A 22,388-nucleotide genomic window follows, 5' to 3' on the forward strand; every position below is an offset into this window, starting at 1 on the left:
ATTGTGTAATCTTAGTTTGGGTTGAGGCTTTGTGTGGGTTTTTATTGAATAAAACCATTGGGGTTTTATCCTCTAAGAATTGGGGGTTTCTGCACTAACCTTTGCTTCACAGATTCAGCCGAGTGAAAAGTTTGAAGAATAGTGGGTTCGGTCAAATAAGTAAAGGTAGCTGGAGGATTGTGAAGAAAGCTTAGGGTTCTAGCGACTTATGATCGAAATCAACCGAGCTAAAGTTTTGGAGAATATGGAGTTCTTGCAATAAGGTAGCTATAACCAGAGGTTTGTTCGAAGCGCTTGAAGGACTTGGTTCAGCTCGAATCAAGGGGAGAGAAGCGAATAGGATCTGCAACAACACTAGGGGTTGATTGGTGGTGATCATTTCTTCTCTTGTATCAACTTTGCAACTTAATAATAAATATATCTCAATTCTAGATTTATAATTGAGGGCAGACGTGCCCTAAGCGAGGACGGTAGGGGAACTGCCTAAACAAATATGGTGTTGTTCTCGCTTTCTCTTAACTCTTTCAATTCTGCATTAGTTACATTTTGTGTTAAATTAATAGTAAAATCGATCTCGCTTGATTGTTGTGTATAGTAGCTGTTCGATAAATTGGTGCAATCACTTTGATTGCAACTGAGTAAAATTCGCCATATTCAATTTGAGTGAAATTGAGACTTGGTGAGGAGTGCTCACCAAGTGTTCGATAAAATTAATCTCACACAAATCTATTAATATTTTACTTGCTCTCTTATTGTGTTAACGCATTATTAGAGCTAATGATATCAAGGATTGTGGTAGTTAATGGATTGATTTTGATAGTGGTTGATTATCTCTATCGTAGTTATTTCATCCAGTTTCACGCATATCTGATATTTCCATTAACGAATTGTTTAGACGATTGTAACCTAGGAGCTTTTGCAACCGTTGAAAATATTTTTAAAAAGCGCTAAATTTCAAATACTGATCTATTCAACCCCTCTTCTAGATCGGTACTATCGTCTAACACCTTTAGTCTTGCCTTTTCCCTTTATTTTCACTTGGTTTTCACAAGTTACTTCCTCATCGTCAACTACTATCTCTCCAACAATTCATATATCATATTCTGAGCCTTCAAAATTGACATTTAAATAATTTTTTTCACTACCCTCTACTTCTTCTTGGTTATCTTCACTACCCTCAAACTCCCCATCCACCTCCACATCTTCTTGTTTACAGTTAACTCCCTCAACTTCTTCTGCATTACAGTTTGGTTCATCCATGTTTGCTTGGTACAGTCAACTCCGTAAATGGTCCCTTCCACCTCAACGTCTTCTTGATTACAGTTAACTCCCTCAACTTATTCTGCATTACAATTTGGTTCATCCATGTCTGATTGGTTATAGTCAACTTCATTAGTGGTTCCCTCCAAATCCACATCTTCTTGGTTACAGTCCACTCCATCAACTTCTTCTCCATTACAGTTTGGTCCCTTCATGTCAGCTTAGGTACAATTTACTCCATTAGTGGTCCCCTCCAAATTATCATCCTGTTGGTTACAATCGACTCCGTCAGTGGTCCCCTCCAAATTCACATCTTGTTGGTTATAGTTAACTCCATCAGTAGTCCCCTCCAAATTAACATCTTGTAGTTAACTCCATCAGTGGTCTCATCCAAATTAACATCCACTTTAGCGCAGTGATCCTTCCTTGTTCAAACTTGCCCTTTTCTCCTAACTCACATCATCAAAAGAGTTGTTTTCTTCATTATTCATAACTTCAAAAATGTCCATTTCAATTTCATTTCCATTGGTTACTACATCATATTCAAAGGACAAAAGTGGCTCTTCAATAATTTCAAGTTGTCCTACGGGATGAATGACATTTAAATGCATAGACCCATTAAGCGTTGTTATGGTTTTCATTCTCTTTGGTTCCCATATCATCTTTCAACAAAACAAGTTCATCAATATCCATCGCAACATAATACCACAAACTCTCTACAACTGGATACCCTAAGTCCCTTAAACCACCCAACACTTTAAAATAAATCCAGTAATTATGGTCTACAACCCAAACCTCCTCTAACCCCTTGTAACCTTATTTTTTAAACTCAGGAAACTCACCCCCATGATGTACAACACACTCAAACTTCATATTATAAACCTAATCAGGATAAATAAAGATGAATGCTTTATTGGAGAAAGTCCTAAAAGGAAAAATATCGATGAGGAATAATGGTTAACACTAGTAATCATACCTTGAGGAGGTCTTCGTCTGGAAATGCACAATGGATGTTAACACTCATTTAGTATACAAATGGATTCTTCTATGTCTCGTTACCTTGCTCTTCTTTGCACCACTCGTCTTCTCCAACTGATTTTAGGGTTTGAAAGTGAAAAAAGGAATGCAGCGAGTTTCGTTTCTTCTTCTTTTGTTAAATTTTCAGAATTTAGATACATAATTAAAATACAAAGAGAAATAAAAAAAATCAGGTCATATTTTATATGTCCAACAAGGCAAAAATTAACACTTTTTTCTAGAAAAACTAACGAAATGGACAATTTCAGGTAACTAAATGATTTTTAAGAGACTACTTTGTAACATTTTTTAGTTAAGGGACTAAAGTGAAACAATAAATTAAGCTAAGGGACCAAAATATGCATTAGACCTTTAATTTATTTAAAAAAATTATTATGATAAAATATTTATAATACATAGTCTATTACATAGGTGTGTTTCTAAAAAAAATGTCAAAATTTACTATCTATTGGATGAATACATAAGTGTATATCCGTAATTTTGCATCTTTGAACAAATTTATGCCAAAATAAAAGTGTTTAAGTTAGGAATAGATGGGGTGCATATAAAGATAAATATGAAAGTGCATCTCCATCTGTGTCTCATTTATATATGAATTTGCTATAAATGACTACATTCAAAAATATACTTCTAACATTTTTGCATTTCCATAAGATAATTCTCCACTGGTTAAATTGGAGAAGTAATGTTTGCCCTTTGGTTTTTAAATTGACCAAGATATAATTCCCGATCCAAACATAAAAACATACCCTAAAGTATTTTTTTTTATCATCAAGATCATCCTTGCAGCTTTATCTCTATGTTCTTCTAATATAATATGCCAAAAAGAGATGATCTTTTGAGATACCTCATCGCCCTCTTGACCGCAACCAAGTGAATCAAGTTGATATCTCCATATATCTAACCATTAGAAAAGGTGAGAAAGTGAGACCAAACCTACTGACCAACATATACATTTAACATCCTACTGTTTTTGTTTTTTTAGCTAAAAAATCTAAATTTTAGTGTTCAAAATTGGAGTATTAAGTCACTAATTTCAGGATCATAAATCACTATTTTTAGAGAGTGTAACGTAATTGAAACCAGAACTATAATAGATATATTAAGTGAAAGACCTATAACATTCGATTTTTAAAAGAAAATTTATTTTCACAAATTTGATAAAACAATGAGAACATAATTGTTATTAAGTCTAGAGATTATTAAGGTAGCAACTCTTGAAAACAAAATTTGCTTCATTTTTAAAATTTTAAATTTCAAAAATAGTTATCAATTGGTATTTTCTCTTCGTCAATTCCAAAGTTCTAGATTGTCATCAGTGATATAATATTTCTGCTCAATCTCAATCATTTATTTTGATCTAATAAATATATTCACTAATATTAATTGGAAAATGTTCTTTCTATTCTTAGAGATGTGCCCCACATTTTTGAAAATTCAAAAATGTTTATATGTATTCGAAAGATATATCTCCAGACACATCTAAAATCATATAAGTCTTTTTTGCCTTTCTGAAATTCATCCCATATTAAATAAAATATGATTTGAAGATACATCTTCGTAAATTATCTGGATGTATCCAGATATGCATCTCTGAATTATCTCTTGTATTCACTTATGGTGTTTTTATTCATTGAGCTGGTTTGTTTAATAACTCGGCAATATTTTCGGAGATATATCTCCGAAAATGTCAAGCGGGAAATTGTATAAAACACCACCTTGTATGATCTTCTTCTTCATGCCCAAACATACTTCATTTTTAAAACCCTTAAAAAAGTTATTTTCATTCTCAATCAACTCTTCAACACCAAACATCATTGTTTTATTTCATCACATCAAAGGGAGGAAAAGAAGCTGGAATTGCATGTAAAGTTCATTCATTTCATCTGTTATTCATTGCATTAATGTGTTGTTTGAGATGAAAAAATGAATTTTGAATTTGGATATGTATCTTCATACGAAATACAACAACGGATTTGAAATAACGGAGTTGAAGAAGATTGTCTCATTCCTTGCACTAATGTTGTTTGAGGAAGATTGTCTATCCAGGAACAACGGATTTGAAACCGTCGTCTGAACCAGTTAAAACAAAGGGTGTCCTTAAAAAGTCAAACCGGCAACTCCACGAGACGGTCTACTTCATACTTTGAACATGTCGACTCACTTTTTCGTATTCTCCGACTCCAAAATCCCAAAAAAAATCATTAGCAAACTATTTTCTCCACCTCCATTACCAAAAATCAAACACATTGACGAGATGCCTCTTTTTATGCATAAATACATTGAGCGGATTGTTAATGTTGAAGGTGACGGCAATTGTGGTTTTAGAGTTGTTTCGTGTTTGCTCGGTAAAAGAGAGGGTGACTACAAATTTGTCCGTCAACATCTTATACAAGAAATGATGACGCATAGGAAATCATACACAAAGGTATACTAAAACAAAGAAAATTACAATGTAATTCTCAATGCTCTTCTTCCTTGTCTTGATGGTCTGACTCAGTTTGACAAATAGATGTGCTTCTCGGGAATGGGGCACCTTATTGCAAGTGTTTATGATATGGTGTTTATTGATTTAACACGATATGGTTTCTCGAAAACATTCTTTTCACTTCGGAGTAAACCACCTCAAAATCCATTTGAATGCATCATGTATATTGTTGGCTATCAAAAAACAACATTTTGTTCATGTTTATTTAAAACTGGGATGTCATATACCAAAATGTCGCTAGAGTGGATGCACATTTCACACAAGATGCTAAAATTTGGCCGAATCACTTTCTGAAAAGGATGGAAGAGTTCACCATGTTGAGCGACGTTGAAAGAGATGCAAATAAGAAAATGTCAAAGAATGAACCACCGATAAAAAAAATAGGTAGAGGCACATGTCTTAATACATTTCAGTATTAATCTAACAATGTAACTCATTTTTTGTATGTAATGTTATCCATAATGTTATAAAACTGGGTGTTAGTTTTTGGACAATTTTTATGTTTCTAAAGTCAGCACAACATAGTACACAGGTTATGTGTGAACAGTGGTTTTGGTAGGTCTGAAAATGCATCTTCAAACATATTTTTTAATTATTTTAAAAAACAAATATGGGAATATGCATCTCCATAAAGATCCTTCTTTTTTAAAGAAAAAAAAACGTATCCTAAAATGCATTTCTGAAATATGTCCTAATGATAGGATATGGTTTGTAATGTCCTTATTGATCTACAACTTCTATAAATAAGCTCTCATTCCTTTTTCTTTACAAAAATCAAAATTAATACATATTCAGATCTTGCATTTGTGTATTTCAATAGTGCAAATCTCTCACTTCAATTTAGCGTCTCCAAAAACATACTTCTCGTCGATCTGAAATCCAAATTAAATACTCTCCTACAATACCAGAAAATCAGAGAGTTGTCAAGCTCAAATACCGCTCACTCTCGATTGACAATAAATGGAATATATGATTCACCGTGCTTGAACTGAAGACATTAATAATTTAAAGGTTATATGGAGTATCTTTTATCGTTACTCAACAAATGATTTGATTAAGGTTGATGCAACGATTACAAGAGCAACCAAAGATATTATAAGAATGTTGCTACATCCTAAATCACCCGTTTGTAATGACTTATAATGTTAAATTTATCTATAAACGTTGACAAATATCTGTTGACAAATATCTATATAATGTTTATTTTGATATTATTTTATGTTATTTTTTCATTCTGCCATTGTTCTGGCATGTTTCTAATTTGAACTAATAGCATATTATAGAATTACATCTCTAAAATAACTCACTGAATATTGAACCAAAGGGGTTACGGATATGCATCTTCAGATTAAGTTTTAATTCATACGAAGATGTATCTCCAAAATAGATTTTAACAAAATAAAGATTTCTCGGTAATTTCATCTGAAGTATGTGTGAATCAACCAAAATACGAAGATGTATCTCCATAATAGTAAAATCCCTTTATTGAATCAACCTGGTGTACAAAACTTTATTCTAAAATATAAATACATCGATTGATCAAAAAATCTACGAGTACAAGAACTTTTAGTATTAAATTTAGAATGTCCAGAAGGCGTGGTGAATACAGCATTAACGAGCTATAATCATCATTAACGAGTTATAAACATTGATGTCTGTAATTTTACTGTCAATGGTTATAATCATCACTCAACTGTTGTCCTCTGTAAGGTGTGGCATGGTGTGGCTGGCCCAGAAATATTAAAGGGGTTTATGGTATCATGAACTTTAGCGAATTTGACAATCAGCCTCAATAAAAACAAAAAGGCTAATGTTATAAACAACTAATGATAATTACAGAACATGGTGTATGGATTTAGGGTTTAGTATTGTATATAATTTGATAAGCAGTCTATCATAAAACAAAACTGGGTAGACGGAACATTCAATATATACTAACAAGAGGATCATCGTGATCTTGAGGATTGTTGAGAGCCAATATATGTTTCTGAAATGAAGATGCAGCCTCTTCCCTTTCCTCTAATTGCCCAACTTTGTCATAGACCATGGCCATCAGGTAGAAGGCTTCGGCTGCCAATTCATGAAACTGCAGGGCACTCAAGATATAATTTTGACAGACAATAATGAAGGCAAGTATTTTCCAGGCAAGAATGATAGCACCATTTATTTTATTTTATTTATAATAAAGAAAATAACCAAAAGATTAAAATGCATATGTCTGCTTACCTCCAAAAGTTGGAGTTCTTCAGAAGCTTGTCTTAATGAATCTATCACAAGATTGTAATCTTCAAAGACTGAAATCACAATTCAAATGAGCAAAAGGAGATTTAGTTGTGGGGAGAAAAGAAGAGAATATGGCATTTACACCTTCAGCAACATACCATTGAAATTTGTATCGAATAGATAGCATTTTGCTTCAACAATATAGGCTCGTGAGCGGAGCTCCAAACCTCCATGACCAAGAATCATCGGAAAAGCTCCATGAACAAGGTTCAGAGCCCGTGTTGCATGGTTTGATCCAAGAGAGAGCCATAGCTCAGCTAAAGTAAGAGTAGCTGAGGCTTTTAGAAGATCCAAGTTAAATGATATGCAGAATGAGAGGCTTGCTAAAGCATATGGTAGCCCTAAAACCGCATTGCCAGATTTCTGATAAAATTTAATATAATAAAAATCAGAGATTTAAAGCAAACAAATTGTGGAGAACACAGCAATATGAAAGTTGGTAGTTTGGAAGTGTAGTATACATCAATTAACTTAGGATGAGCCAATAGATAATGCAATAAAAGAAAATCATTGTACAGTTTAAATCAATAAGAAATCAAACATACATTGTCATAACTCATGACTAATAAAAAATGTTTTTCCTTGGATAAAAGAATGTGCTTATCACAGGTATAAAGAGACACTATAAACAAATCTTTGTCTTTGTTTACTAAATGTTCATATAATCTTTTTCTGTTTTATTTTTTCATGAAAGCTGGTGGTTTGGAAGTGTAGTACACATCAATTAACTTAGGATGAGCCAACAGATAAAGCATTAAAAAAGAAAAGAAATTATCATACAGTTAAATCAATAAGTAAAAACATGCACATTGAATCTTGGGAAATACTTTTCCTTGAATAAAAGAAGGATGTCAATGAGTGCTTAATACATGCATAACGAGACATTTTAGGAACATCTGTTTTTGTTTACTGAATATTCATATTATAGTTTTCTGTTTGTTTTTTTTCAATTCTTCCCTCTTTATTTCCTTCTCTTGTGGAGACTTGTGTAACACGTAATAACTATTTGAAACACAATTATCATTTGGTGTAATGAATTGGAGAGGGGATGTCACCCCGCAGTAATTTGTAACCCATCAGTAAATTTTGATTAAATAAAAAGGTGCCCCAAAAGAGATCAAACAAGATAAAATAGCCAAGTTGCCCGAAAAGAGATCAAACAAGATAAAATAGCTTGATCTCAACTACATGAACTGCGTAGTGTATCAGACCGATGTGATCGCATACCTTGTGAATCTCAGCAAGCAAAAGAAGAACTGAGGCATTTTCAACTTGCAGATTGTATTTGTAACACATGCAAAAGAGGGAGTGTGCCACTGAAGCTGCCTGAAAAAGAAAATAATTAAACGAAAATTAAATAAAACAATTATTTTCTGTTCTTTTATTGGAGTAAAATATGATTGATTACATGTGCATTATACTAATCTTTAGTGCAGACAGAGGGGGAGGGAGGAACCTCTCGGAATTGCTTTGCTGCAAGCAATGTACGGGCATGCCGAAGGCTTGCTTCTGTCTTTATCTCCATATCTACACCAGTAACAGGTGATGCCAAAACACCAAGTTCATCGCACAGTTTCTGGGCCAACTTTAAACGTCCGCTACATAATTCTCAATTAAGTTATTAACAATGCTGAAGTCGCATCTGGTTACAGTATGTAAAAATATGAACACAACTTTTGACCTAGACTACATACCCATGTAAAGCATGCTCGTGAAGCAGCTGCAGCTTTAGCAGTAAGATTTGTGATTTTGAGACAGATAGAAACTTCTCTTCTGCTATTTTAAGGGCAGAAAAGGCCTCTGAACACAGAATGAAAACAGAAGAACAATAAGGAGCAAGAGAAGGAATGTGTGCTGTGTAATTGACTGGGTTTTTACCCTCTAATCTTCTATCAACATTCACAACAAAAAGAGAGAAAAACCACTCCGTATTTACAAAAGGCAATTTGCATTACAAACAATTGCCATTAATTTATTCATAAACAATTAATCTATTGATTTACAAACCACTAAAAATGGCATAAAACAGAGTAAAACGATGAAATTTTAGAAAAAAAACACACATACACATATATATATAAGGGCGGGAGTCTGTTCTATTTAATGCAACCGATCTAACCTTTGTATCCTTTAAAAACTGCTAAATGTTGAATGAGCTTTACATATGCTAATGCTGCATCTGATGAGCTGGGGTAACCATGAACAAAGTTAAAGCAAACACAAAATTAGGCTTACATATAAGTTTAATCCCTAAAAATATGATTTTTTTAAATTAAAAAAATATATATAGTTAGTAAAAAACATTTAGTAGATAATAGTTTGCTGTAGTCCATTCGAGGACTGGAAGTCTTTTTTTATTAATATAGAGACTGAGGCAAAAAAAGATGATAGAGTTTATAATTTTTTTAAAAAAATTTAGGGATAAAAACATTGAAGAGGAAAAATGGTTGTTCAGTAGCTGTTTTTTAATAACCAAAGGTGATACAGAATTAGCAACTTGAAATATGATCTTTGTAATTTGTGGTACATTCAGTTAAGTAGCTACCTTGATGCATCGGCAAAGCAAGTTGCGTGAACTATCGCATTTATGCGAGACATGGGAGTGCTAATGACAGTTCAAAAAAGAAAAGGAAAAGAACAAAATCAGATTATGAGATACACACAACAAGCTTCCAAGACAATATAAAATTATGAAGGAAAAAAAACATTACAATTAAATATCTTTCATCACCTCATAATGATGAAAAAATCTCAAAACAAAACAACCTTGTATAAACTGATAGAATAAAAACAAGCATTTTGCTCAATTTCATTTATAACCAAAAGTCTGATGCAACAAAGTCAAGGCTTCAAGAATATTGGCCGTGCCCATTATGATACAATTTATCTTGATGAGCTTGAAAACCATACTCATTAGATTACATCAAGATAAAGAAAACATTTTGTGAAAATTGGGTTCTGCATGCATGTTTGTAAGGCCGTACCACCTACTAAACTGTTTAATCATGGGATATAAGTATATAACGTTACATGTATATCGGTCTGTACACAGAAAAAGTGCATATTCTGAAGCTCTCTCTCTCTCTCCCTATCAAGCATATGTTTTAATAAAGAGGATATTTAATTTATTTCGTTAGTTTAATTCAGAAGTTTGATCGGAGCGACTGGTGTTCACCTTCTGCATTCATTCGCACTGTGGTACTCAATCTTAAATACATGTTAACATAAAACCAATAGGAGTTTATCATTCTCTGTCTCTCACTCTATGATATCATTTTCCCCAATATTAGTTTTTTTGTATACAAATTTATTTCAGAGTTTTGGCCCTTCTATTAAGGCTCATTTACAATCTTTGATTAAATCGATATATTTGGTGCTCATCTTTTTGCTTTTGCCCAACAATTGGTATGACCTATATAGGATGTTGTTAATAAGTCAAGAACTATAATCTAACTTGCAAAGAGAATGAGTTCCAAGTGTTGGTGCCAAATACTTCAAAGAAAAGCAATACCATCATTCTAAAGCAGGGATTATTTTCTTTTAATAAGAATTCATAGTTAAATCAATTTAAACGCTGATCAACTATATTATATTTTGTTAACAGGCAGTTTCAAGAAAAAGAGAATAATAATTTAGTGCAACAGCCGTAATTCATATAATCATGCGTATCTACAACACAGATAGCAACTTTACCTTCCATATAACTCCCATGCAGTTGCCCGGAGTATATAAGATGAACCCAGTACTTGCAACACAGATCCGGGAATTGAGGTTGGTTGGGCACAGAACTGGGGAATGCTGGAACTGCTGCCAGATCCAGAATCCTGACAGAAAACTAGAGAACCTGTTGGCTTTTGTAAATCCCTGAGCCAAGTTGTACTAAAGGCGCCATCGATTGTCATTGCAGAACTCTCTGAGCTAAAATCACTAATCAGATGAGAACTCAACCTGAGCTCCTACCAAATATGTAAGAAAAAAATGCGTTGAGTATAATTCTCTAGTTCTCAAACAGTCGCCAACCAAGAATAATGACAGATTTATAGTACCTTGGAAACGTTAACTGGGCAAGTACTGAGCTTCATGGAAGATTTTGGACCAAATGATAACATGGGCCTTTGAACATGCTGCAGAGAAGATACTATTATGATGTAAAATTATTTAATTCAGTTCACAATGGTAGAGTTTGAATCAACTTAAGTATGACAAATAATGATGATACACTATTAGCAACATGGACTAGGGATTTGATAGAAACCAAGTCATATAGAAAAGTAAATTGGGAAAATCCCTTTGATTACAAAAAAAAAATTCGTAGAAATGCCATAATGGCCCCTTTCCAATCAAATTCCAAGATATTTTCTCTCTCAATCACTGTAGCACTGACACCTCTGGACTAAGGTGTGTCCGTGTCAATGTTGGACACCAACACTGACACCGACATGACACCAAAACTTTTGATTACGTTCAATTTATTCACTTTTTCAAATTATTAACAGTGTCAAAGTGTTAGTGTCGGTATCGTGTCCATGTCTGTGTTTCATCACCCCCTCTATTTATAGAAAGCACTTTCATTCTCCTAATTATGCAGCGCAGTTACATATGACAGTTATTTTTAATGAAAACTGCCTACTAATAAATAAATTACTAATACTGCCTATTAATAATAGAACTGCTGAATAATATTGATTAACAAGACTCATTACTATTACTATCCTAATTGAGGCTCGTATCTAACAATGCTCCCCACTAAACTATCACCTTGTCCTCAAGGTGATTACTAGAAAATAAAATCAAAAGCAATAATTACAAAACTATTTTATTGGCATCCCGCAACCCAATATCCCCCCTGGGTCCCACACTTGGGAGGACAAATCACCAAGCATTTTGAGATTATTGCAGTGGCATTTGTTGGCCTTCCCTAAGTAGGTTGGAGAATGCGGTGAATCTCTTTGTAGTCGTTGTGCTGCAGACAACAACACTCTTGTCTGTCGGTTTCGTTGGTGGAAATACAGCCAACATGCAATTTTGGTTCTTGATATTATGCTTGTACCAAGAAATATCAAAAATTGTCCCACATTTGGGAATGTTCATTCTCAAACAGGGTAATTTGCAACCTACAACATTTAAAGCAATGATCCAAACTTGGTAGCAGTAAGGACATCTTACCAAAGACATAGATTGAACGACCCATTTAGAGGTTCTTTGAGGGATAAAAAGATACAAACTTTTATCATTACAACAAATACCTTCTTACTTGGTATAGTGCAAAATGCTATAAATTGAAGTTTATGCATGATAGAAATCAAATTCTGAACAAACTTCAATCCTTGTTGATATTTGTAAATATAGTATTAAGAATATTTGTATATCGAATAGTCTCACATCGACTATATCATGTAATTAGTTATAATCTCTCTATATATAATAAAGTCTCCGTAGTGCTTTTCAAAACACACGGTTTATTCAAATGTCTCTTAGTCTCTTGTATTTCAACATGGTATCTAGAGCCTGCTAAGAGGCAATTTCTTCTTCGCTGTGCTTTACCCGGTTGACCCACTGTCTTCCGGTGAATTATTATTATTATTATTTTTTTTGCAAACCGTGTCATCACTCCGGTTTGCCTCTCACTTTTCAAAATTCTCCGGTAACCAACCAGCAAAAGCGCCTCTTCCGATCCAGCCGCTCCCCACTTTTCATCGGCAGAAACCTCCGCACGTGACAGCACCTCCGACGGTCTATCCCGGCAATTTTCCCACCGCTCCACTCTCCATAGGGCAATTGTTTCAGATCCGATACTCATGGCTACTCCTCGTAACTTTACGCCAAACTACGATGATTTTCTCAGGTGGTATCAGAATTATCAGAACTTAGATTCTACTGCTTCGGTAGCACACACTGGTAATTCATCTGCTTGTCTCTCTCAATCATCTTCTCTTGGATCTTGGGTCCTTGATTCTGGTGCGTCTGATCATGTTACCGGTAATAAAAATCTTTTCTCTTCCCTCTCTACATCCGGTTTCTTACCTACTATAACTTCTGCCAATGGTTCTCAAACCCGATCTGAAGGGATTGGTGTTGTTCAAATTCTACCTTCTCTCTCGGTTACTTTTGTCCTCTATGTACCTAATTGTCCATTTAATTTACTTTCAGTCAATCGTTTAACTCGTTCTCTTGATTGTAGTGTCACATTCACTAACAATAATGTTACCCTGCAGGATCGGAGTTCGGGACGGACAATTGGTGTCGGATGTGAGTCTCAAGGCCTTTATTACCTCTCAGTGTCATCTCAGACATGCTCAGCCAAAGATTCTCCACTCACTATCCATGCTCAGTTAGGTCATCCCAGTCTTTCCAAACTACATAAGTTGGTGCCAAATTTATCGAAGGTATCTAATTTACATTGTGAGTCATGTCAGCTAGGGAAACACACTCGTGGTCAGTTTCCCAATCGAGTCAATAAACGAGTTTCGTCCCCTTTTGCTTTAGTTCACACCGATGTTTGGGGTCCCTCGCGTACTGTCTCTACTCTTGAGTCTAGGTATTTTGTCACCTTTATTGATGATTTTTCACGTTGCACGTGGTTATTTTTAATGAAGAATAGGTCTGAATTATTTTCTATTTTTGAACAATTCTATCAAGAAATAAGAACTCAATTCGGTGTGTCTATCCGTACCTTAAGAAGTGACAATGCCCGTGAATATTTATCCCAACAATTTCAGAATTTTATGTCACGCAATGGTATTCTCCATCAAACATCTTGCCCTCACACACCTCAACAAAACGGGGTAGCCGAACACAAAAATCGGCATCTTGTAGAAACCACTCGGACCCTACTTCTCCATGGTAATGTTCCACTTCGGTTTTGGGGGGATGCTGTGCTAACGGCATGTTACCTTATAAATCGCATGCCCTCATCTGTCCTTAACAATAAAATCCCTCATTCAATCCTTTTTCCCAATTCCCCACTTCACCCAATTCCTCCTCGAGTCTTCGGGTCCACATGTTTTGTACACAATCTCTCTCCTGGTCTTGATAAACTCTCAGCTCGATCACTAAAGTGTGTCTTTCTTGGTTATCATCGATCCCAAAAAGGTTATCGTTGTTATTCACATACTTTACAACTTTACAACGATACCTAGTATCGGCCGATGTTACCTTCTTCGAGTCGGTTCCATATTTCGAGTCCAGTCACGTAACTCCAGAACCCATTCAAGAAAGTACTCCCACACCTTTTCCGGCAGTTATTAATGTCCCACCTACCATTATCCCCCATCAGTCTAGGGCTCCTGACCCGCCCACTTCTCGACCACTTCAAACATATCAGCGTCGTCACCCAACGCCTGTCGTCCCTGTCCCTGAAGTCATACCTGTCCCGGAAGTCATACCTGTCCCTGAGGTCATTGAAAACTCTCCTCCGACGCCTCCGTCATCACCGGATCTGATCTTGCAACCTGAGTCCGATCTTCCGATTGCCCTTCGAAAAGGTATACGTCAAACACGAAATCCTTCTCCACATTATATTGATTTATGTTATCATCGTCTTTCCCCTTTGCAGTATACTTGTTTGTCTTCTTTGTCTTCTGTTTCTATTCCTAAAACTCCAGGTGAAGCATTATCTCACCCTGAGTGGAGGCAAGCAATGATTGATGAAATGTGTGCTCTTCAAAGCAGTGGTACCTGGGAATTGGTTCCTCTACCCCATGGGAAATCTTTAGTAGGTTGTCGTTGGCTTTATACAGTGAAGGTTGGTCCAGATGGTAAGATTGATCGATTTAAAGCTCGTTTGGTAGCCAAAGGATACACTCAGATTTTTGGATTGGATTATAGTGATACCTTCTCGCCTGTAGCCAAGATGGCATCTGTTAGACTTCTTCTAGCCATTGCAGCCATTCGACATTGGCCTCTTCATCAACTTGACATCAAAAATGCTTTTTTACATGGTGATCTTGAAGAGGAAGTATATATGGAGCAACCACCTGGATTTGTTGCTCAGGGGGAGTCATCGAATATGGTGTGTAGGTTACACAGGTCTCTTTATGGTCTTAAGCAATCTCCGAGAGCTTGGTTCGGCAGATTCAGCACTGTAGTACAACAGTTTGGTATGATCCGTAGTGAAGCTGATCATTCTGTTTTTTATCGCCACTCAGCCCAAGGGTGTATTTATCTTATTGTGTATGTAGATGATATTGTCATAACTGGTAGTGATCAGCAGGGTATGTTCCAGTTAAAGCAACATCTCTCGAATCAATTTCAGACAAAAGATCTTGGTAAACTTCGCTATTTCTTGGGTATTGAGGTAGCTCAATCTAAAGATGGTTTGGTGATTTCTCAGCGGAAATATGCTATGGATATTTTGGAAGAAACAGGTTTGTTGAATGCTAAACCAGCTGATACTCCTATGGATCCAAGTGTCAAACTACTTCCCAATCAGGGGGAGCCTTTATCTGACTCAGGAAGGTATAGAAGATTGGTTGGAAAGTTGAATTATCTCACAGTCACTCGTCCAGACATTTCTTTTGCAGTTAGTGTCGTAAGTCAGTTCTTAAACTCCCCTTGTCAGGAACACATGGATGCTGTTATCCGGATTCTGAGATACATCAAATGTGCTCCAGGAAAAGGTCTAGTGTATGAAAATAAAGGACATACTCAGATAGTTGGATACTCCGATGCTGATTGGGCAGGGTCACCCATTGATAGACGATCCACCTCTGGGTATTGTGTACTTGTTGGAGGAAACCTTATATCCTGGAAAAGTAAGAAACAAAACGTAGTTGCAAGATCAAGCGCCGAGGCAGAGTATAGGGCCATGGCCATGGCAACATGTGAACTTATTTGGTTAAAACAATTGCTCAAGGAACTTCAAATTGAAGAAGCACGACCAATGACACTTATTTGTGATAATCAAGCCGCATTGCACATTGCTTCAAATCCAGTCTTCCATGAGAGGACCAAACATATTGAGATAGACTGTCACTTTATCAGAGAGAAAATTGAATCAGGTGACATCGTCACAAACTTTGTCAACTCTAATGATCAATTGGCAGACGTGTTTACAAAATCTCTGCGAAGTCCCAGAACTAATTATATATGTAACAAGCTTGGTGCATTTGACTTATATGCTCAAGCTTGAGGGGGAGTGTTGATATTTGTAAATATAGTATTAAGAATATTTGTATATCGAATAGTCCCACATCGACTATATCATGTAATTAGTTATAATCTCTCTATATATAATAAAGTCTCCGTAGTGCTTTTCAAAACACACGGTTTATTCAAATGTCTCTTAGTCTCTTGTATTTCAACACCTATATATATATATATATATATATATATATATATATATATATATATATATATATATATATATATATATATATATATATATATATATATATATATATATATATATAATCAACTAGGTCATACCTACAGGAAAATCTTGCACTGTGTGACAAAATGTGTCATAATCAATTTAGCTTAACAAAGACAAACTAAAATTCAACCCTCCTCTAGAGCGTTCCGAAAAACTTCTCAAAGTATCCCAGCACAGATTTTCCAAATCTCAATGGTGACCATGTGTTTCTTTTTATTTCATTTTATATAGATACATCAAACTTTGCAATAGATATACAGCTTCTGTCATTAACCTCCTTGGCATAAAACCAAAACAACTCTCTGATACGCATATCCCATCTAAATCTACCCTCAATAACTCTTTCTCATAGTTCCATTGATTAGCTTTGTCTAAAATTTGCACAATTTTGTATCTCATATTTTTCTGCTAAGAAGCTACTCCTTCTGTTTCAAAATGAATGACATTAAGACGTTTAAGGTTGTTAAACACAGATTAAAATATGCAATGAATAAAAGAAAGATAATAGTAATTTTACTAAAGTAGCCTTAGTTAGTATTGATGTGTTTTTCTCAATTATAGATGAAAAGTGGAATATAATACTTTGAAAGTAGTGTACATAATATTAATTAGAGAGTACAATTACAACAATAACCCAGCCTTATTCCACCGGGTGGAGTCGGCTACATGGATCAGATTCCGTCATGATGTTCTATCCAAGACCATGTTTCTATCAAAGAAAAAAAATAATGTTATATTGAGAGTGACATTCATTTGGAAACATTTTTTTTGCTAAGTGACACTCATTGTGAAACAGAGGGAGCAATATACTTTAGGGTTGAATATGTTACGATACTAACAAGCTAATATTCTTATACTGACAACTTGACAAGACATTAATGATTTCAGTTTATCATTTAGGGGACAAATTCAAAGACAATGCTATATGACCACTTTCATACAAAAAACATCTTAACTGTGTAATGAAAAAGTTTAATGTGGTCAGAAAATCACATTACCGTTAAATCAAACTTCGCCATTGCCAAATGATTTGAAGCCAACAACCGTTTTAACTTTAAATTTTCCGCTCTCTTCAAAGAACCTCTCAAGAGAACAAACAGTTGTTGCTGAACAGAGAGAGAAATACCCATACTAGTAAATGGTGAATATGATGACCCCAGTATCCCAGCAGTACTTGATATGCCATTTTCAAACAGCAAATTTGAGATAGCTGCTAAAGTATATGCAAGACAGGTATCATTACTGTGCTGCATAAACGAAAAGTGTCAGTATTCACATAACTAATGTATGGGGAAGACATATTTCAGTTTAAATGGCCACCCACACTTGCTAGGATTTATTTTTCCATGTATATGTGGTAGTAAAGCACATATACTGTAAGGCTGAACTTGCTGTTACTTTAGTTTTGTGCCACTTGTTGAACACAAAGTCAGCTATTTTAATGAATAAACAAACTTCATTTTTATATGATTATTACCTGCTGAGATACACGAACTGCTTCAGTCAAAACCTAAACACAACAAAACAATGTGAGTAATGCACGGAAATATAATAGATAGAGGAACAATGTCCTGATATCTGTCTGTGGACAACATAGTATAAATGATATAAACCCTTGAGGTCTAAGAAAGCTAGAAACATGTAGCACGTATCAAAATCAAAATGTTAAAAAGAATTCACCTCTAAAGCCAGCTTTGGATGCCCAAAGTGGAAATGCATCATCCCTAAACATAATAAAGCAATTTCATATCTTCCAAAGCTATTTCCACCAGCCGGAGGAACAAAATCAAATCCTTCGTTCCCTGCACTTTTATCCAACAAATAAACAAGTTCAGTTCAGAATGGTCTCACTCTATCCCTTTTATAATAATCTTGGCTTAACACAAGCGTGAAAGCTAACTCAATAGGTGAAGACTTCTGTCTGCCCAAGCCTTTGTAAGGACTACTTTGGCCATGTAGAAAATTTATGTGGGATCTTAACGGGCCCCACTCATGTCTAGAGCTGGACATCTAAATTGTGAAGATTGCGGGATTGGACATCTAGGGGTGTCCAGTATAAGATTTAGGATACGCTCCAAGTTCGTATTAGAATTTGGGCCTAATTTAATCTCAGAATTTGTTCAACAGGTGACGATTTCCTGTGCTTTTAAGGACTACTTTGGCCATACATACACCTAACCGGTATGGGATCTAAGCACTTTCTATTGACTATTAAGGCACTCAACAATTGGTATGTGTACATGAGAAGAGGTATAGCACTAAAGTCCTATAATTCCCAGGAAAATACAACAACTAAAAATGACAATATGGGGAAAACTTTAAACTTGCGGCTGTAGTGATTCTAAATTTTGACAATCAACAATATCAATGAAACTGGGACTGGGACTGGAAGTATTAATAAGGTGGAGCAGCCTCAGTAATCGCGTGGAAGACAACAATGAAACAGAATTCTTTTAACAGGAGGTACTTACTTCCTAGGCAACAACTCATTTTTTGGATATTTTATTTGTATTGTTTCTTTAATAACTCAAGACCTTTCTTTATATTTATGAGTTTACAGTATATTACTAGGAATCAACAACTTTATAGACACAGTATCAACGGTGAGTTATGGTCAGGAAAGTCTGGGAACATCAGAAGAAGTTAACCACTAAAAGTTTATAATTGAATTTGCAAAAAAAAAAAAAAAAAGTAAACTACTACTTCGAATTTACAATTAAATTTACATAAAGAAAACTGAAAAGTATAAAGCAAAATCGTAGTTCAAGAGAGAGAGAGATTGTAGAAAAAAAGAAGGTAGAATGCTGGCAGGGTAACAGTGCCTCTGGTAATATAAACAGGCAATAGAGATTTTAGATACATAATCAATAGTTCAATTACCTGTAATCAAAATAGCAATGAAGATTTTCCAAAGCAGAGATATAATCATCGTGAGAAAGACTATTCAAGTAGCTCAAAAAGTGAACCTGAATAGAAGTGAAATTCAAGCAGCAAACTTCAGGGCAATCAAGAAAAGAAAAACAGGTCCAATGAATGTTTAAAAAAATAACCCCCTAAACTTACACGATGTAGTTCAGGTGCCAACTTTTGTAGCTGGCATAGAATAACTTCAAACCCATTCAAAGAAACAGCACTACCATTTCTGCAAAATGAATAAAATTTGAAAGATAATATATATACAAACTATACAGTTAAAATTATGTTCAAAAGATTCCTAAAAGTTTCAGGACTTCGAGTTGCGTACTTTTCAATGATATCAGCTTGTTCTTGCAAGTAACCCTGTATCTGCCAGTTTGTGCGCAAAAACACTGCACTACTGGGATCAACATCCTGTACCATGCTACTTTGAGGATCTTCATAAGAACTAGCTCCTCTTACTTTACCACTCTGTTTGGATACAGAATCGGCAGGCACATCAATATCTGCATATGAGTTCCACCATTGTGTCAATCAGCAAGACTAAAAGCAAAGGCATAAATAGAGAAAACCAAGAGTGAAGTTGGGGTAAATAAGAGTCGGAGCAGAAAAGTGGGATTTTGTTACTTGAAAAAATTATGGTCTTTATAACTCCTTAGTACTTTCACAATTACATAAAACAAAAAAAAAGGATCCCAGTGAATTTGAGACTTATACCATCTACTAAACTCAAAAGTGCATTGGGTGTATGAAGATGAAATGGAACTCTTTCACTGGCCTCCTTTCTTGCTTCAATTTCTTCTGAAACCTTTTCATAGACAAAGTTCTCCAAGTCCATGTTCTCATATTCTGAATATGTCTCAAGATTACTACTAGAATCGTCTAAACTAGTGTCTTCATACGGATGACAACTTGAGAATTCTTTACAATAGATCCCTATGTTTGTTAAGAGATGGCATGCACCCTGGACATTTAAATAAATGGTTACCGGGAGGATAAGAATAAAAGTAAAATGTGTAAAATTTTAAACTGGGCATATGAGAGAGAGAAAGTGATATATTTTCTTTGATGGGAACATGTTATTAATGGCGGATGGAAGTTCGTGGAGGCAAACCAAACCCAAGAAATAGCATGTGGTGTTTCAAACAATAAGAAGTACAGGGCCTTACAAATAAAATATACCCAAAAAAACAGAATGTAATAAATTAAACAAAAGTGAAGCAAAGGTGAAATGCTCAAAGCAAAGTGAACTAGTGGAGAAAAGAGGAGCAAAATAACTGAACCATACAGAGTGAAACTTACAAAATGCTCAAATAAAAAGTGTAGTAGATAGATAAGAAAAAGAGAGCAAAATAACAGAACGATGCGAACAAAATGAAGATAAAACAATACTCAAATTAAAGTGGACTAACATGCACTAACTAAGCTCAGTGTTGCACCTTCTCCTACATTTCACTAATTCCTATAACATAACCATATAAATATTGAAGTCACAAAAGGAATGAAGCAAAACATCATACCTCAAACGGTAGCAAATTAAAAGCAAGTATACATCGGCGAAGAAATAATCCCAAATTACTGTTCGCATCCAAAATAACTTGGTCATCTTCAATAGCACCTGAATCAGGACCTCCAAGTATCCCTAAAAAAACAACATTTCCATGTCAATTAACATAGAAACAACCAACTACATTGCAACCTGCGCGTTAAAATAGAAAGCCAAAGGAATGAATAATGGTGATAAACTAACCTCGTATATCGGTAAAGAAATTAAACAAATCGTCCGGTGACGAGATAGACGAGAGTCTACTTATCAACTGATCAATAAGCCAAGATGCTTCCCAGTCTTGACTTATCAATCTCAATTGATGAATGAGTTCATCCAATTTTGGCTCCACAATATCATCACATGACTGCAGAACTCACAGAAGAGTCACAAGCATGTAATACAATAGAATCAATGATAGTGACGAATATGAAGATGAGAAAAGTACCTTGGTGAGAGCTAAGAGGAAGAGACCGAGACGATTGTGTTGAGAGACGGAGGTGAAAGGGAAAGGAACTGAAGTTTGAGATGGAGGAGCGTAGATCTTGAAGAGTATGCAGAGTGATACTTTGTGTGGCGTTATTGCAAATGAACCTGGTTGTTTCAACATCCCAGCCATTAATTCTCAAATTTTTCTCTCGCTGTGTTTTGCCTACTTTCTGTTTGATGAAATGACAAAACGAGAAATGGAGGTTTTGTGTAGGGTTTGAATTTTGGACTTCGTTATTTCAAAATGAAAATGAAAAAGAAAAGAAAACTGTGGGGAACGAACAACACATGCTACTAATTAACTAACCGGGAAAATTATTTATGTGTCTCCGGTTTAGAAATTTAAAACTGAAATTTATTTTTGAATAATATATTTTTCCTCGTTTTATGAACAAATAAATTGAATCAATTTTGAAATTTGGTTTTCAAAATTTCAAGTGTAGATATTTTTAAAAAGTATTTATCAAAATTAATAAATAAAATATAAATATTGTGTTTTTCATTACCACATGCAACATTGAGACAATTTAAAATACTTATAATATTAAATTTTGAATAAGAAAAAATTAGCAAGCTAAGTTGGAGGTTTTTGTAATTGGTGACTATTTCTGGAAGGTAATCCTATTTATGGATTAAAGGATAGTCTTATGAAAATGATCATCCAATTGAGAACCGTTTCGAGTTAATCACGTGCTTTTAAATAATATTTACGGATTTTAGGAGTTAGGTTTTGACAGTCAAATTCTAAGAGTAGATGGCAAATATTTGAAAAAGTATATGTCTATGTTGCAAGAAATTCGAATAATAAAATGATAATGCGCGAAATAGCGTAATGTTAAAATATCGTTAATCTAAAGGCCAAATTGGCAATAGCATTAGATAAAAATCAAAGGAGATAAGAAGTTAAATTGACAGTTACATTTAGAAATAAAATTCGGCTTTTAATTTTTCAAACTGCACCTTGGAAAACTTGACTCTTGCATCTAACTTGGATT

The 22,388-nt window shown here is 34.8% G+C and overlaps 1 protein-coding gene across 1 annotated transcript; it reads right to left on the minus strand.

The window, feature by feature from the left end:
• Nucleotides 1-6,561: 6,561 nt before the first annotated feature.
• LOC127117778 (anaphase-promoting complex subunit 5) lies at nt 6,562-21,769 on the minus strand. The gene is made up of 20 exons (XM_051047885.1): nt 21,353-21,769; nt 21,109-21,271; nt 20,879-21,000; nt 20,076-20,322; nt 19,687-19,864; nt 19,506-19,584; nt 19,323-19,408; nt 18,123-18,249; nt 17,920-17,952; nt 17,441-17,689; nt 11,116-11,193; nt 10,763-11,025; nt 9,615-9,674; nt 9,189-9,256; nt 8,764-8,869; nt 8,526-8,667; nt 8,297-8,395; nt 7,168-7,432; nt 7,013-7,080; nt 6,562-6,872 (listed from the first exon to the last, which is right to left on the minus strand). Exons 1-20 carry the CDS (start codon nt 21,521-21,523, stop codon nt 6,711-6,713), a joined length of 2,766 nt encoding a protein of 921 aa, XP_050903842.1. The 5' UTR covers nt 21,524-21,769; the 3' UTR covers nt 6,562-6,710.
• Nucleotides 21,770-22,388: the final 619 nt, after the last annotated feature.

Source organism: Lathyrus oleraceus, chromosome 2, assembly GCF_024323335.1.
Source record: "Lathyrus oleraceus cultivar Zhongwan6 chromosome 2, CAAS_Psat_ZW6_1.0, whole genome shotgun sequence".
NCBI lineage: Eukaryota > Viridiplantae > Streptophyta > Magnoliopsida > Fabales > Fabaceae > Lathyrus > Lathyrus oleraceus.

Bases quoted from the DNA above. Each gene is read 5' to 3' on its own strand.
- LOC127117778 (XM_051047885.1), bottom strand. From the start codon at position 21,523: ATGGCTGGGATGTTGAAACAACCAGGTTCATTTGCAATAACGCCACAC. The intron at 21,001-21,108 runs GTTAGTTTATCA...TTGTTTTTTTAG, and splicing joins TTTCTTTACCGATATACGAG to GGATACTTGGAGGTCCTGAT. The intron at 17,690-17,919 runs GTAATAATCATA...TCGTTTATGCAG, and splicing joins CAGTTCGTGTATCTCAGCAG to CACAGTAATGATACCTGTCT.